This window comes from Phaethon aethereus (genome assembly GCF_964289735.1).
Source record: "Phaethon aethereus genome assembly, chromosome: W".
Taxonomy (NCBI): Eukaryota; Metazoa; Chordata; class Aves; order Phaethontiformes; family Phaethontidae; genus Phaethon; species Phaethon aethereus.
This window is the reverse complement of record NC_138581.1, coordinates 35,254,404-35,271,562: the sequence shown is the minus strand read 5'-3', so window position 1 is coordinate 35,271,562 and position 17,159 is coordinate 35,254,404. Positions and strand designations below refer to the sequence as shown.

Below are 17,159 nucleotides of genomic sequence, written 5' to 3'. Positions count from 1 at the left end.
GGATACTGGTGGTATGAATAACATGCTGAAAAAAATCATGCTCTAATTCTGAATGTGCTTATTTCACCCCTGAGAGTACTGTTCCTAGAGTGTTGTGCTTTCAAATCTTGCAAAGTGCAGAACACCCCAAAAGTGAATGGAAACACTTTTTTTTTTCTTTTTAAACTATACTGTAATTGGATCTCGCTTTGTTTCTCATTTACCTTTTTTGAGAAATGCAAGAGCTGTCCAAGGGAGAATGAAAAGGCTGTTTTTAACTTACAGAATAGCAATGCCTTTTGTATATATGCTTTTAACAGAAAAATGGATACCTAGTGGAGAGCTGTAGATGGCATAAAAGTATCTCCAGAATTTATCCCAGTTATTGATATAGATGTGCTTAGTGTCATTCTGGTCCCTCTCCATATGCAACTTTCCATGTTCATCTTTTTATTTTGTTTCAGGAATTTTTCTGTGCTCCTGAGAGCATCTGATGGAGCTGTTCTTAACTCTCTTAACATACTACATTAAAAACACTACTTTCAGCTGTTGAAGACTCATGTTTTGATTATTAATATCTCAAATATGAGGGTCTTAATTGTTTGTAAATTTAACTATATAAAAAGTGTAAACAGTATTTGTGAGAAAGGATGAATTGCTCATAAACAGTCTCTTTTCCACAATAAAGCAGGTATTTGCTCTAAATTATGGTTGTAGTTATGATTTGCTTTTGCTTAATCATTTTTCTAAATATTCCTGAAAATAATCCTATTGTAGTTAACAACTATCTAAAGTTTTGTTTAAATTTTTGTTTAGCCTACACGGTGGAAAAGCCAAGCAAAAGAAAATAAACTTGTGAATCCTTTTTCTCATGAATCTGCATATGGCATTGGCAATTTCAGTCCTTTCAAATCAACTGCAAAGGCATTTACTGTTTCACAGAATTCAGTGAAAGAGGTAAAGCAATGTCTGTAGTTTTTATCAAATCTATCAAATTTTAAATTTTTTTGGTTGGATAACTGCATCAGTAAGTTTTATGCAGAACTGTATTAAGTTTATTTTTGTAGAAGTTGGTGTGGGAGAGAGAAATACGAAAGGTACATCACTGGTCTTTAAGTACTGCAATATTTGCTTTGTAAGTTTGATTTGGAGTAAAAATGGTGCATTAGCAAGTATAACCTGGTAGGTTTAAACTTCAAAACTGCTAATAGTGTGATACACTTCAGAAGGTCCACTGATTGTTAGCAGGGCTCCATAAACCTTCATCTCTGGGGTTACATGTTAAAACATATATACTGAAATACGAATATCTTCCCTCTGCTTTTTACTGTGGATATACATGAAACCTGAAACTACATGTGCCTGTGTCTTTGTCTTTCATTCAAAGTTTTCTAAATGAATAAACTTCTAATATTCTTTCTTTTTTCTGACCCCTCCTACATTAGTGTAGTCGGTCAAATTCATCATCCCCTATTGACAAAGTTGGTCAGCCTCGTTTAACAAAATTGACAAGAATGCGGACTGATAAGAAGAGTGACTTTTTGAAAGCACTGAAACAAGGTAGAGTGGAAGAGGAACGCGAAGACAAGAATCATGCTGGGCAAGAGAAGGTAGTTTTCTTCATACCTATTGTAGATCCAGCAGTAACATTTCTCAGACTGAATATAAACTACTTTTTATTTGGCTGTAAACAGCTGTTAAGTCATGGTCTTGATCTCTAAATGAAGGAATGGAATTACCTTTTAATGAATTCAGAAAAGTTGCTCCAAGTACTACTTTCTCCAGTGCTGCTTAGTAGTTTCTTTTTTCTTTCTGCAGTATCTGTTCTTACATGTTAGAGACAGATGTGCCTGAGTTATTAGCAGCAATAAAAAGAATAAATAAGCTTATTACACTAACCTAATCTTTGTGGAGGGTAGTGTTTCACACCTTGGCTGTTGGTTATCCTACAAAGCAATTAATGGAAAATCTTGGTTCTGCTTCTCAGTTTCCTTTCTAATTTGAGTGTTTAGATAGCCAGAAGTTCTCTATTCTTGGTCTAGTCATAGGGGCAGTAGTTTGATTTATGGATATATAAAGAACCTGTTTTTACTTCCCAATTGAGATCTTGGAGGCCTATACTGTGTATAATATTATGTGTCACTTTTCTTTTGATCTGAATCAGTTTATGCAGTGCTTAGCTGGCATCTGAGAATATTTTTGTCGGTGCTACCAGCCACCAACAAGCCATAAGTATAGTTATATGTAGTCCAAGTGAAGATAAGTAATGTATTATTCAGGATAAGGTGATTAAAAGCCTATGTTTGCTGTAAATGAGTGGTTTAAAGTGTAAACAAAAAAAAACAAGGCACAAATTGCAAATCAGCCAGACAAATAAAATGAGTGGTTTTGAGGAAGGGTTATTCAGATTCAGAGACATGAAAAAAAAAACAGTGCTAGTGTGCATTGCTCATAAAAGTAAGATTCAGTTTTTTGACCCTGTTCCTATTTCGGGCAAAATAAAATTTGCTGTAATGGGACTGTATAGCTTAGCTGTATGTCAGTTCGGAAAGGTCTGAATCTTTCCATTAGGCAGTTTATGGCTGAGCACCCTGAGATGGGTGTTGGGGGTAATGCTGTTTGTGTATGTTTAAGAAATACACAGAATTTTGATTTAAGATTGAAAAGATCTTGGGAAACACTGTCTTGAGCTTCAGAATTCTGAACATGAATTTGGTGGGAATTTCTGTTCCTGAAATTGTCTTGAGTTCTTAATATCTTCATGATACTTATGTCAAATGCATTTTTGTTGTCCCTGATTTTCAGCAGCAGTGTATTTGGGGGGAAAGGTTTTAAGTAGTGAAAATTGTAATGTCCTTGGACAGGTGTATGTAACACGTAACCTGGAGTATTTGTTGGTAAGTGCATGCCCTTGCCCTTGCTGTTTCACTAACAGGTGTGAAAAGATGTTAAATAATGTAACTAATAGTTGTCCTACTTCCAACATTCATTTTGATGATCATCAGTAGAAGACATGGTGTGCAACTGAGTGGATAGGGAGATAACCACGCAACAGACTTTTATAACATGATCCTATTGATGGAATTTTAAGGCCTGAAGTAACAGATTCCACCTCTGAAATGAGGCAAATTGTGATCAGCAGCTGAATCATGATTAGAAGAAGCTATTTTGCCCTATGTCCTGGTTTCAGCCAGGATAGAGCTGGTTTTCTTCACAGAAGCTAGTGTGAGACTGTGTTTTGGATTTGGGATGAGAAATTGTTGATAATGTGCTGATGTTTTGGGTTGTTGCTGAGCAGTCAAGGACAGTCCAGCTTCTCGTGCTGGCCTGCCAGCGAGCAGGCTGGGGGTGCACGGGGAGCTGGGAGGGGACACAGCCGGGACAGCTGACCCAGACTGGCCAAAGAGATATTCCCTACCATACGACGTCATGCCCAGTACATAAACTGGAGTTGGCCGGGGGGCGGAAATCGCTGCTTGGGGACGGGCTGTCGATCACTGGGTGGTGAGCAATTGCTGTATTGGGCATCACTTGTTCTTGTACATTCCTTTGTTGGTATTATCATTGTTGTTTCCTTCTTTCTTTCTGTCCTATTAAACCGTGTTTATCTCAACCCATGAGTTTTTTTTCCCAATTCTCTTCCCCGTCCCAATGCGGGGGGGGCAGTGAGCGAGCGGCTGCGTGGTGCTTAGTTGCCGGCTGGGGCTAAACCACGACAGTCCTTTTTGGCGCCCAACGTGGGGCTCGAGGCTTGAGATAATAGCGGTTGCAGGTCACAATATCAGTTTATTTGATTTGCATGATGCTCTCGTCTTTGCTGTACATGTTAAGGATCGGTGTTGGTTTCTGCGGGCTGCTGCACTCTGCGATGATTAGTAATGTCTCGCCTGTGAGTTTTGTTTTTAGAGCACTGACCTTGAGCTTAATGTGGTATCATCTGAGCTCTGTACTAAAGCCGTTACTGTATTTTGGCTACTGTCTTGTGGAGACGATTAGCAATTATACTTCTGCCTCTGAAAGGTTTTTTATGGAGGAAATGCAGAATGGTACCTTTGCTACCCTCTATCATAACATTTGCTCTTTCATCACAATAATTTTTCAGTATTTTGAACACCCTTGGGTAGTTAAAATACCTCTATTGCTACTTCTGGGGAACATTGTTTTGGTTTTGTCTAAGGTTAGCAAGCAATTTAAGAATATCACCCGGAGATCTGCCCCAAGGCTGGATAGTTATGAATGGCAGGGTGTGTGGAACAGCATGGGCAAATGCCTGGGGTGGTGGGCACCTCCGGTGTTTTGGAACTTCACTCCCGAACAAGTGCAGAATCCTGATAAACTAGCAGAATATTTGGAAGAAGTATGCTGTCAGCCTGGCAGCTCCAAGGAGACACAAATCATTGCCATGTGCTGGGGCCTGGCCCATGCCTACCGAGCTCTATTTAACACTATGCAAAGGGGAGAGAGGCTCTCTGGGTCTGATGGCAATGTGGCAGGCACTGTGACTACTCCAACCCCTGTGGCAGGCACTGTGACTACTCCAACCCCCACGGCGGGCACTGTAGCTACTCAGACTGTTGCAGCTGAACCAGAGAACCAGCCCATCCCGGTATCAGTTGCCCTTGTACAAAAGAAGAAATCTTGGAAGCGGAAGTCAGCTCGTTTAGTAAGGGAAGAGGAAGATATTTCGAAGAAGGAGCCAGAGGAAGAGAGTGAGGAGGCAGAGTGCTCTGAAGCAGGGCCATCACAAGGACCGAAGAGGGAAGAGAGCAAGTCATCGCTTGAAGAGGAGGAAGAGGAAGAACTCATAAAAGAGACGGTAACTACCCGATCTCTATCCCTGAGTGAATTGCGAGATATGCGAAAGGATTTCAGCCATCGTCCAGGTGAGCACATTGTCACCTGTCTGCTCCGATGCTGGGATAATGGGGCCAGTAGCCTGGAATTAGAGGATAGGGAAGTCAAGCAGCTGGGATCCCTTTCTAGGGAAGGGGGCATTGACAAAGCAATTGGAAAAGGTGCACGAGTCCTCAGCCTCTGGAGACGACTCCTGTCGGGTGTGAAGGAAAGGTATCCCTTCAAGGAAGATGTTCTATGTCACCCAGGCAAGTGGACCACCATGGAGAAAGGTATCCAGTACCTGAGGGAGCTAGCTGTGCTGGAAGTGATTTATGGTGACTTGGACAATGGACAATCATCCAAAGATCCAGATGAAGTCAATTGCACGCAACCTATGTGGCGGAAGTTTGTACGGAGTGCACCATCATCATATGCCAACTCATTAGCAGTAATGGCCTGGAAAGACGGAGAGAGACCAACGGTGGATGAATTGGCTGGCCAACTCCGGCAATACGAAGAAAGTCTCTCTTCCTCCCTACGGGCCTGCGTCTCTGCTGTAGAGAAACTGTCCCGGGAGTTACGGCAATTCAAAGAGGATATGCCCTACCCTCCACCCATATGGACCAGTGTCTCAGCCATTAGGAGTAAGCGCTCTTCTGTTCAAGAGAGAAGATATAGAGGATACACACCACGAGCCACCCTGTGGTTTCAATTGCATGACTACGGAGAGGACATGAGGAGGTGGGATGGAAAACCTACCTCGACCCTAGAGGCACGAGTACGCGAGCTGCAAGGAAAGACAATTACAAAAGGGGGTTCAGGTTCCTCCAGAAAAATCGTCGCTCCACTTTCCAGTGGGCAGTTCCCCAGAAAGAATAGAAGAGCTGATCTCACCTCTGATCCTCTTGAAGGGACTTCTGATTCCTATTTACAAGAAGTGGGTAACGAGTACTATGAGCAGGACTAGAGGGGCCCTGCCTCCAGCCAGGCGGAGGAGAGGGACAACCGAGTTTATTGGACTGTGTGGATTAGATGGCCTGGCACATCAGACCCACAGGAATATAAGGCTTTAGTGGACACCGGTGCACAATGTACTCTGATGCCATCAAGCCATATAGGGGCAGAACCCATCTATATTTCTGGAGTGACAGGGGGATCCCAACAGCTGACTGTACTGGAGGCGGAAGTGAGCCTGACTGGGAATGAGTGGCAGAAGCACCCCCTTGTGACTGGCCCAGAGGCTCCGTGCATCCTGGGCATCGACTACCTCAGGAGAGGGTATTTCAAGGACCCAAAAGGGTACCGGTGGGCTTTTGGTATAGCTGCCTTGGAGACGGAAGAAATTAAACAGCTGTCCACCTTGCCTGGTCTCTCAGAGGACCCTTCTGTGGTGGGGTTGCTCAGGGTCAAAGAACAACAGGTGCCGATCGCTACCACAACAGTGCACCGGCGGAATATCGCACCAACAGAGACTCCCTGATCCCCATCCACGAGCTGATTCGTCGGCTGGAGAGCCAAGGAGTGATCAGCAAGACTCGCTCACCCTTTAACAGCCCCATATGGCCAGTGCGAAAGTCTAATGGAGAGTGGAGACTGACAGTAGACTATCGTGGCCTGAATGAAGTCACGCCACCACTGAGCGCTGCTGTGCCGGACATGCTAGAACTTCAATATGAACTGGAGTCAAAGGCAGCCACGTGGTACGCCACCATTGATATTGCTAATGCATTTTTCTCAATCCCTTTGGCGGCAGAGTGCAGGCCACAGTTTGCTTTCACTTGGAGGGGTGTCCAATACACCTGGAATCGACTTCCCCAGGGGTGGAAACACAGCCCTACCATTTGCCATGGGCTGATACAAACTGCGCTGGAACAGGGTGAAGCTCCAGAGCATCTGCAATACATTGACGACATCATCGTATGGGGCAACACATCAGAAGAAGTTTTCGAGAAAGGGAAGAAAATAATTCAAATCCTTCTGAAAGCTGGTTTTGCTATAAAACAAAGTAAGGTCAAAGGACCTGCACAAGAGATCCAGTTTTTAGGAATAAAATGGCAAGATGGATGTCGACAGATCCCAACAGATGTGATCAACAAAATAACAACTATGTCTCCACCAACTAGCAAAAAAGAAACACAAGCATTTCTGGGCGTTGTGGGTTTCTGGAGAATGCATATTCCAAATTACAGTCTGATTGTAAGCCCTCTTTATCAAGTGACCCGGAAGAAGAATGATTTTAAATGGGGCCCTGAGCAACGACAAGCCTTTGAACAAACCAAGCAGGAGATAGTTCATGCCGTAGCCCTCGGGTCAGTCCGGGCAGGACAAGATGTTAAAAATGTGCTCTACACGACAGCCGGGGAGAATGGCCCTACCTGGAGTCTCTGGCAGAAGGCACCAGGAGAGACTCGAGGTCGACCTCTAGGGTTTTGGAGTCGAGGATATAGGGGATCTGAGTCCCGCTATACTCCAACTGAAAAGGAGATATTGGCAGCATATGAAGGAGTTGGAGCTGCCTCAGAAGTGGTTGGTACTGAAGCACAGCTCCTCCTGGCACCCTGACTGCCGGTGCTGGGCTGGATGTTCAAAGGGAGGGTCCCCTCTACACATCATGTGACTGATGCTACGTGGAGTAAGTGGGTCGCACTTATTACACAGCGGGCTCGAATAGGAAACCTTAATCGCCCAGGAATCTTGGAAGTGATTATGCACTGGCCAGAAGGCAAAGATTTTGGAATATCACCAGAAGAGGAGGTGGCGCGTGCTGAAGAGGCTCCACCATATAATGAACTGCCAGAGAATGAAAGGCAATACGCCCTGTTTACTGATGGGTCCTGTCGTATTGTAGGCAAACATCGAAGGTGGAAAGCTGCTGTATGGAGCCCTATACGACGAGTCGCAGAAGCTGCTGAAGGACAAGGTGAATCAAGTCAGTTTGCAGAGGTGAAAGCCATCCAGCTGGCTTTAGATATTGCTGAACGAGAAAAATGGCCAATACTCTATCTTTATACTGAGTCATGGATGGTGGCAAATGCTCTATGGGGGTGGCTACAGCAATGGAAGCAGAGCAACTGGCAACGCAGAGGCAAGCCCATCTGGGCTGCTGAATTGTGGCAAGATATTGCTGCCCGACTAGAGAATCTGGTCATAAAAGTACGCCATGTAGATGCTCACGTACCCAAGAGTCGGGCCACCAAAGAACATCAAAACAACCATCAGGTGGATCAGGCTGCTAAGATTGAAGTGGCTCAGGTGGATCTGGACTGGCAACATAAGGGCGAATTATTTATAGCTCGGTGGGCCCATGACACCTCAGGCCATCAGGGAAGAGATGCAACATATAGATCGAGGGGTGGACCTGACCATGGATGCTATTGCACAGGTTATCCATGAATGTGAAACGTGTGCTGCGATCAAACAAGCCAAGCGGTTAAAGCCCCTCTGGTATGGAGGACGATGGTTGAAATATAAATCTGGGGAGGCCTGGCAGATTGACTATATCACACTTCCACAAACTCGCCAAGGCAGGCGCTATGTGCTTACCATGGTGGAAGCAACCACCGGATGGCTGGAAACATACCCTGTGCCCCATGCCACCGCCCGGAACACTATCCTGGGCCTTGAAAAGCAAGTCTTATGGCGACATGGCACCCCCGAAAGAATTGAGTCAGACAATGGGACTCATTTCCGAAACAACCTCATAGACACCTGGGCCAAAGAGCACGGCATTGAGTGGGTGTATCATATCCCCTATCATGCACCAGCTTCCGGAAAAATTGAACGATACAACGGACTGTTAAAGACTACCCTGAGCGCAATGGGTGATGGGACATTCAAACATTGGGATAAACATTTAGCCAAAGCCACCTGGTTAGTCAACACTAGGGGATCTACTAATAGAGCCGGCCCTGCCCAATCAAAACTTTTACGTACTGTAGAAGGGGATAAAGTGCCTGTGGTGCATGTGAGAAACATGCTGGGGAAGACAGTCTGGGTTACTCCTGCCTTAGGCAAAGGCAAACCCGTTCGTGGGATTACCTTTGCCCAGGGACCTGGGTGCACTTGGTGGGTAATGCGGAAGGATGGGGAAGTCCGATGTGTACCTCAAGGAGACTTGATTTTGGGTGAAAACAGTCAATGATTTGAATTGTATTATGTTAATTGTTCAGTATGACATTACTACTATGGCTGCTATCTACCATATCAATGGTATTATAGTAAGAATCACCCAGACTGATGAAGAATGAGCCTCACTGAAACCAAGCAACGTGCAGCAGTGATGGAACCAGAACTGGCTTCAGCAGCTTGTGCCCGACAAATCCCTCGAGACCGACATCTTCGACCTGCAGATCATGGACATGGACCGTGCCAGATGACAATCCAACACTACATACCATCTCCCCTGCCCTGAGAGACTACTATGATGGAGTCATGGAGTGACTGAACTCCGCAGACATTTTGAAGTGATGGCCCATGGACTAAGAAAGTGATATCTGTATATATATATTAAAAGACAAGAAGAGTAAAAATGAATAATTGGAATGTATTGAAAAGTATAGGACCTGGGCATGACGTAAATGGTATGGAATAAGGGATGGATACTGTCCTGGTTTCAGCCAGGATAGAGCTGGTTTTCTTCACAGAAGCTAGTGTGAGACTGTGTTTTGGATTTGGGATGAGAAATTGTTGATAATGTGCTGATGTTTTGGGTTGTTGCTGAGCAGTCAAGGACAGTCCAGCTTCTCGTGCTGGCCTGCCAGCGAGCAGGCTGGGGGTGCACGGGGAGCTGGGAGGGGACACAGCCAGGACAGCTGACCCAGACTGGCCAAAGAGATATTCCCTACCATCCGACGTCATGCCCAGTACATAAACTGGAGTTGGCCGGGGGGCGGAAATCGCTGCTCGGGGACGGGCTGTCGATCACGGGGTGGTGAGCAATTGCTGTATTGGGCATCACTTGTTCTTGTACATTCCTTTGTTGGTATTATCATTGTTGTTTCCTTCTTTCTTTCTGTCCTATTAAACCGTGTTTATCTCAACCCACGAGGTTTTTTTTCCCAATTCTCTTCCCCATCCCACTGCGGGAGGGGGAGCGAGCGAGCGGCTGCGTGGTGCTTAGTTGCCGGCTGGGGCTAAACCACGACACCCTAATATATTAAAATTGTTTAATATTTTTATGAATTTTCTTTGATAATATGGGATGCATTCTTCAGGCGTATGATTTAACAGGTGAATATATGTTTACTGGGGTACTTGTTCTTAAGAAATTGTTGCAGAGCATTCTAAAATTTCTGGAGGCAGACAACACTGTGAGTGGGAGGGGAATGATGGTGGATGGTCTTGATCGTGGACTGTGAAGTATGATTTTGTACAAGTGCAGAACTGGCTGATTGAGTGATTGCTTCCTTGTCCTGGTTTCAGCTGGGATGGAGCTAATAATCTTCATAGAAGCTAGTATTAGGCTGTGTTTTGGATTTGGGACGAAAAAATGTTGATAATGTACTGATGTTTTTTGCTAAGCAGTCAAGGACTCTCCAGCTTTTCATGCTGGCCTGCTAGCAAGAAGGCTGGGGGTGCACGGGAAGCTGGGAGGGGACACAGCCAGGACAGCTGACCCAGGTTGGCCAAAGGGATATTCCATACCATATGACATCATGCTCAGTACATAAAGCTGGGGCGAAGAAGAAGGAAGGGGTGGAGGGGATGTTCGGAGTGAATGGCGTCTGTCTTCCCAAGAAACCATTACGCGTGATGGAGCCCTGCTTCCCTGGAGATGGCTGAACCCCTGCCTGCCCATGGGGAGCAGTGAATGGATTCCTTGTTTTGCTCTGCTTGCGTGCGTGGCTTTTGCTTTACCTATTAAACTGTCTTTATCTCAGACCATGAGTTTCCTCACTTTTACTCTTCCAATTCTCTCCCCCGTCCCACTGTGGGGGAGTGAGCGAGCGGCTGCGTGGGGCTTAGTTGCTGGTTGGGGCTAAACCACGACACTCCTGATATGGATAATGCTGTTATATGCCAAGTTTAGGGATTTTGTTGTCAAAAGGGTGTTAGCTAGATAATGTTCATATTCTCCTCTCTGTTTTTACAGTTGGTAAGACTTCTGAGGCTATTTGGTTCATTACTAAATAAGAATTACAAGTTGCTGAATAAGTAGAATTAGAAGAAACATCTCTGGTTTATAGGATTAAAGAGCTTTTAATATTTGAGTGAACCTGAACAGTCTGCTTTCTAAATAAACTTTCTTCCTAGTTCTTATTTCATGGCTAGTAAGTTACAGTTGCTCTAACAGCAGCCTGAGAAGCTGTGATGTGTGCATGTGTATAGGGGAAGCTGTTTTCTGAATTTAAAGAGCAGTATCCAGTCTTTCTGAACTTGTGGCAGATGAATTTGCTGGTTGAGGTAAGTTGGCTGTGACCTGCCCCTTAAACTAAGCAAACTTGAGAACTCTCTTGCTTTTCAAACTTCTCCTGACATGCATGGCTCTGATATTTAGTTAGGAACCTTGTTTATAAATTCAACAGATAACTTATTTAACCTGCCTTTAATACTTATAGAAATAATAAGTTTGAATTTTAAGATATGTTTGAAACTGTAGAAAAAAGTTTTGAGGCTGAGCATGGGAGTTGCTTTCTGCATAACTTAAGATTTCTGTAGTAGCCAGGTATTGCAAACTCGAGAAGTATGAACAGAATTACTCCTGAAGTAGTATAGAGCATCTCCATTTAAACATAATTTAAATTAAACAGAATAACTGAATTGCAGCATTTGCAGACATTTACTTGTGAATGGAATTTATTTTTAAACTTTGTAATATATAATTATTTTTAACAGGATGATGAGTCCTTTAACTTGCACAACAGCAACAGTCCTCATCATGAGAGCGATATAAACCAAAACTTTGGAAATGAAATTGCGCAAGAGAATGGCAATGCTCCAATTACATCTCAACAGATCATTCCATCTTCAACTTTCCCTCGGGCAGATGTTCTTTCAAGCTCACTTGAGGCGGAGCATAGGTATGTGCTTCATTATAATATAAAGAGTGTTCCTTCATGGTAAGTGAGGATGTCTTAAATTCTTACTAGTTCAGAAGTCAAATCTGAAAACTGAGAACACACAAAATGTTTACTGGTACTGTCAAAGTCTAACTTTTAGACATGTACTAATTTAAGATGGAATATACTTTGTTTTTACTAGACTTGTGTACTGACATCTTAAACTTGCTTTACTAAAAATTTTATGTATTTCATTATAAAGAAATAAAGCAAACTACATAGTGACTTCATCCCTCTGATTTTGGTCTGCATGTCTAGGAAAAACAATGCATGTAATTGCTATTTGTATTAATAATACTTTAAATGCTGAATCTTATGTAAAACTCCAGTGAGTTTTTCCTGTTTGTTTAAGAAATTAATTATTTCTGTAGCTGACTAGTTGATGCTGTCAGTGATATCACAAGACAATGCACTAGAAAGGGAGAAAGTAACTTCAAAAAATGTTTGAAACAATTCTAGCATCTTATAATAGTAACTGCAGTAGCAACTGGTAGAGATTGATACTGCTGGGAAATCACAACTCTGTCTGGAGGTGAGCTTGCCATGAGCTGTTTAAATTCTTACTATTTATGGCAACTACAGAAATATAGTGATAGATTTTTTTTTTTTCTTTTAGTGATAGATTCTACGTATACATTGAACTAGAGAATTTTTCCTTTTGTAGTACCTGCAGAGGAAACTTTCATGACCTCTTATCCCTCATGAGTATGAAAAGTGAAATGCACCCTGCTCTCTTCTTTTTTTTTTTTTTTTTTTTTTTTCCACCATTGGTTATGGAGACAGAAATCTTTGGCTGCTAGAGGCTGCTGATGAATGTTTTTGACAAGAAGATAGGAGTAAAATCTAACTCTCATTTGTCAATTCAAATGACTTTGAATGGCCTTCATAGGGTTTCTGGGCAAGCATCTTTCCTTGTGGTATTCCAGAGATGCTGCATCTCCATACTGCACCAGCCCTTTGGCTGAGACCTCTACATGTATGTAGACAGTTATGGTAAGCCTTTTTGTGGTAAATTGGACTTGAGGTAACCAGCTTAATTCACAGGATACTTGTGCATACCTAATAACTGTATAGGCACATCTTGTACAAAATATATCTTGGGCTTCCTTTCCGCTGGGGGTTTCCAACATGCAGTGATTATGTACTCATCCTGTTGGTGTCAAGTTTGCTAATCTGAAGCTTATTTTTTTTTTTACGTAGTTCACACTTTTAACCATTCTAGAAGCCTTATATTGCTTTAAAGGGACAGTGGTCCTGCTAACTTTAGATGATATTGCTTAAAAATTAATTAGCTATTGCCCTAAACTTTATTTACATTAACAGGAACTATGTAACTATTCACTTTACATAATACTGTTAACAGCTTGCTTGCAGTAATATTTTATGACTCAAATTACTGTTGCTAAAAATATAACTATCATTGAACTGCTTTTGGCATTGCATAATGGTGAGTCTTTTTCTGTATGTGTATACAAATGCACATATTCTCTTAAAAGAGAGAAGTTTTGGATGACTTGCATATTATTTCTGCTGCTTCCTGAGGATTTCACTGTTCCTGGCTGTCACATTGTCCAGTTTGGTTCAAATACTACAGAATATGTATTTTCCATTTCTGTTATTGTCCCGTAAACTGTTTTTAAATAATCTCGGTAGTGCTGTTCTTTCCCCCCCCCCTCAATTCCAGGCTTGTATTATGGTTTTAACAACAGTCATTGGTGTAATTGGTTACCTGCAGTGACACATCCAGTGCATGCCCATTGTATTGGGACCTAGAATTTTTTGTAGGGAGGGTTATGTTGAAGGGCATTTCTTGCTGACATCTAGCTGAATGGAATACCTGGCACATGACATCAACTATGAGTTCATCTAACTTCTCAGTTTTAGTATATTCACTGTTCTTCAGCTCTAAACGTCAGTTTCTTGTGTCAGTTCTGGCATATACTTTAGAAGCCTCTTTATTTTTTGGGAAATAGCTTTAACCTCCTTTAATGTTTAGGGTCACAGGTGTGTGGTTTGCCTGAAGAAGGTGCTAATCCTTTTGGCAAAAACTTTGCAGCAAGATAACTTACTATCTTCATTGTTAAATGTCACAGTGTTTTCACCCTCAGATAACCTGTGTTTTCTCAGCATCTTCATGCCTGAAACCATTTTCTTCCTGTTCAGATACTGCTGTCCCACTTTTGGCACTAGCTAAAACACTTTTATTATTGTATCTTTGTACATCTCAAGCTTAGTCACAAGAGGAATCTGTCTCCATTTCTTTTCCTTCTCTCATCCCAAAACTCACTCCTAGTTATAGTCTGTGCTGGAATATCAGCATCTGCTGTCAGGTAAGACTCATTTGCAAAGAAGCCTGTCCTGGCTCTGACATTAGTATGTGCTACAAAAAAGAAACTATATGAGGCCATTGCATCCTGAATCGTGCTTCTGTCACCGAGGATCAATGCAGCTTCTCCCATGTGTGTTATCTTCATCTCCAAATTTGATGCTGAAGATACTGTGGGTCTGAGGTGAGGAGCCATCTCTGATGTTGGTTCCCATGGATGGACATCACCAGCATAGCAGTTATGCAAAGGAGATACGTTCTTACTTTTCCACCTGACAGAGATTTCTTGTCCTAAAATGAAGCTACAGTTAACTAGATTCTGCTTTCTTCCTGCTTGAATTTTAGGAATATGATGAATATCATAGTGTATCCAGGGTCACTTGATTGTAATAAAATCATTTGCCTTTGATAACTTCTTACACAAATGTATTGACGATGGAGGTTGCCGCTTAATGGGCTGTAAAGTCCATAGTCCCAACATCAGATAGCTTTTAAGAGAAATCCTATGCATCAACAGCTGAACTTGCATATGATCCAAATTCTTTTCTCTTTTGCTTTCTTTATTGCTGCAATCCTGGAGAGCAGACATCCAATTGAAACAGAATATGAAAAACTGTCAGCTTTTTTTAGGCTGGTAACGAAGATCCTGAAGTGAGATAATATGATGAAATTTGGCTTTTGTGTCCTTATGTTCACTGGATTGGCAGAGAGAGCAGGGTCTATTTTGTATGTGAAACCTGATGGCAGGAAATGTAATACTTGGTATGTGCAAGTGATGGTGTGGATATATGCTTGAAATTAAGAATGTGTTCTATAGATAAAGTATTACTGTTAAATTTTTGCAACCTTTGAAATTAAACATGTAGTGGTAAAACAGGGTCATCTGTGAATGACCTGAGAACTTATCAACTTCTGTGCTTTATATATCTTTTGGAAGGCTTTTAACCTACTTTTATGTAAGAGTTTGTTTAAAAAAATTATGGACTGATTAATACATTTATTACGGATCTTTATGCATCTATGTAGGCAGAGCTTGAAATGTCTGAGTGTGTGTAGCAAATTCCTTAATGTTGTTCTTTTTATTTTAAAGGTTGTTAAAGGAGATGGGCTGGCAGGAAGATAGTGAAAATGATGAAACATGTGCTCCACTAACAGAGGATGAGATGAGGGAATTCCAAGTCATTAGTGAACAGGTAATGCTAAGTTAATGTTCCATTATGAACTTGTAGGTGGCTACCCTAAATGCCTGCCTCTGAGGGGGATCTCTAGTAATTTTGATGGTTAGGGATGCTGCCATTTCAGTACTCACTCTCTTTCCTCTCTGTTGCCTCCTTGTGCTTTTGGAAGAATAGTTGCTTTAAAAAGATAGGGGACCAGCGCTTATTGTAGGTAAGGCCTATTCTCAAAATATCAAGGGAAGGGTAGGGGAGTGGTTCTGAGTAGTTTCAGCATTGTTGGTGGTAGAATTGCACAGGCTTTCCAGCTCCTCAGCTTAGCCTGAGGAAAGGGAATTTTCTTTCAAGTTTTTATGCAGTTTCCTTGGCTTTCCAAAATCTGAATTTTCTCTGTTGGAAATTCACTAGTAACAAAGTCTGAAAAGGCAATCTAGACTTGATTTTTTTTTTTTAATTAGGAGTGTTTTATATACCAGATTTTTGGGGGGGGGGGGGGGGTAGAAGGGAGAATCTTGCATAATGTTAAATCCTGAACGTTTGATATTTCCATAAGATTTTTACATAAGACCATGTGGGAGGGATCACTGGGGCAAGATGTCTGAGGAAGTGGGTGAGAAGAGGGGTAGGCTCTTGTTCATTGCAGGAGCTTAGTTTAGCACAGTTGGAGGCTCTTGGATGCAGGTGGGTGGCTGGCCCAGAAGTGAAGGCGCTCAGGTAAATTTTCCTTTGTGTGTATATATAAAAGAGGTCATGCAGTGGATCTAATGTATCCCATAGATGATGTAGAGAATGCTGAAATGCAGCAGGTTGTTGTGTTTAGCTTTTTCTTTCTCTGACTACATCTTGTTTTCTCATTTTAGTTACAAAAAAATGGGCTTCGGAAAAATGGCATTTTGAAAAATAGCCTCATCTGTGATTTTAAATTTAGCCCCTGGAAAAACAGCACTTTCAAACCTGCTCTGGAGAATGAGGGTTCTGAGACAAGCAGCAGTGATACATCAGATGATGATGATGTGTGAAGATTTCTCTAACATCTGTAGAAGCTTGTTTTGATCTCATGAAAATTTGGGGATGTATTGTCCAAAAAAAATTTTCTAATTTATGTAGTAACATACCCCATTAGAGGAAGAATGATGGGACTTCTCTCTGAAGAAAGCAAGGAATGTTGTGTTGAACGTTACTATAAATTCTTTGCAAAGAAATGTTGTAGAATGAAGACTTGGGTTGACCCACATTGACTTTCTTCTTCACTGCAGCATTTCTGACTAGCAATGTGACAATGTAACAAATCAGACTTTCTCATTTAATAAAGAAATTGTGTAATGTCTTGCAAAGCTTCTGTCTTAATATGTCCAAATCTATTAGGAAAAAAAGAGCAGCTTGACACAGTGTTTTGCTTGCCAAGTCATTTCTTTCTTACAATGGAAATCCTTGAGTCCACTTTGTATGCAAAAAGGGCAATGTAGCATGTTGACTAAAATGAGCAAAGTGCACTAAAACTCTTCCTTAATTGAGCTGTTGTACTGTTCTGCTTTTTCCACACATAACTGTTCTTTAGCCATTTGTAGTGTAATCATCATTATTAACGGCAAAAAACCCTGATGTTAGTTCTAGAAATTTGGAACCAAAACCTTTAAATTGAAAGCTTTATGTGGGGTATTGCAAGACCCAGTATTCTCACAGTGAACACATTTCTTGTGGGAAAATAAATGCTTTGATTTTACTGTTCACGTGCAGAAAAATAATTACACTGACTGGATTTGTCCACTACATGGAAAATAAACT

The 17,159-nt window shown here is 42.0% G+C and overlaps 1 protein-coding gene across 2 annotated transcripts in view; it reads left to right on the top strand.

Annotated features, from left to right (window-relative positions):
* Positions 1 to 16,393, top strand: part of LOC309415069 (vasculin-like) — a gene marked incomplete at both ends in the record, with an annotated part of 32,378 nt that extends 15,985 nt beyond the window's left edge. For both annotated transcript variants that reach the window (XM_082012471.1, XM_082012470.1), the window contains 5 exons: positions 796 to 936; positions 1,425 to 1,589; positions 11,650 to 11,834; positions 15,290 to 15,392; positions 16,235 to 16,393. In XM_082012471.1, coding sequence (XP_081868597.1) covers positions 796 to 936; positions 1,425 to 1,589; positions 11,650 to 11,834; positions 15,290 to 15,392; positions 16,235 to 16,393 — 753 coding nt within the window. The remainder of the gene's footprint in view (positions 1 to 795; positions 937 to 1,424; positions 1,590 to 11,649; positions 11,835 to 15,289; positions 15,393 to 16,234) is intronic.
* Positions 16,394 to 17,159: the final 766 nt, after the last annotated feature.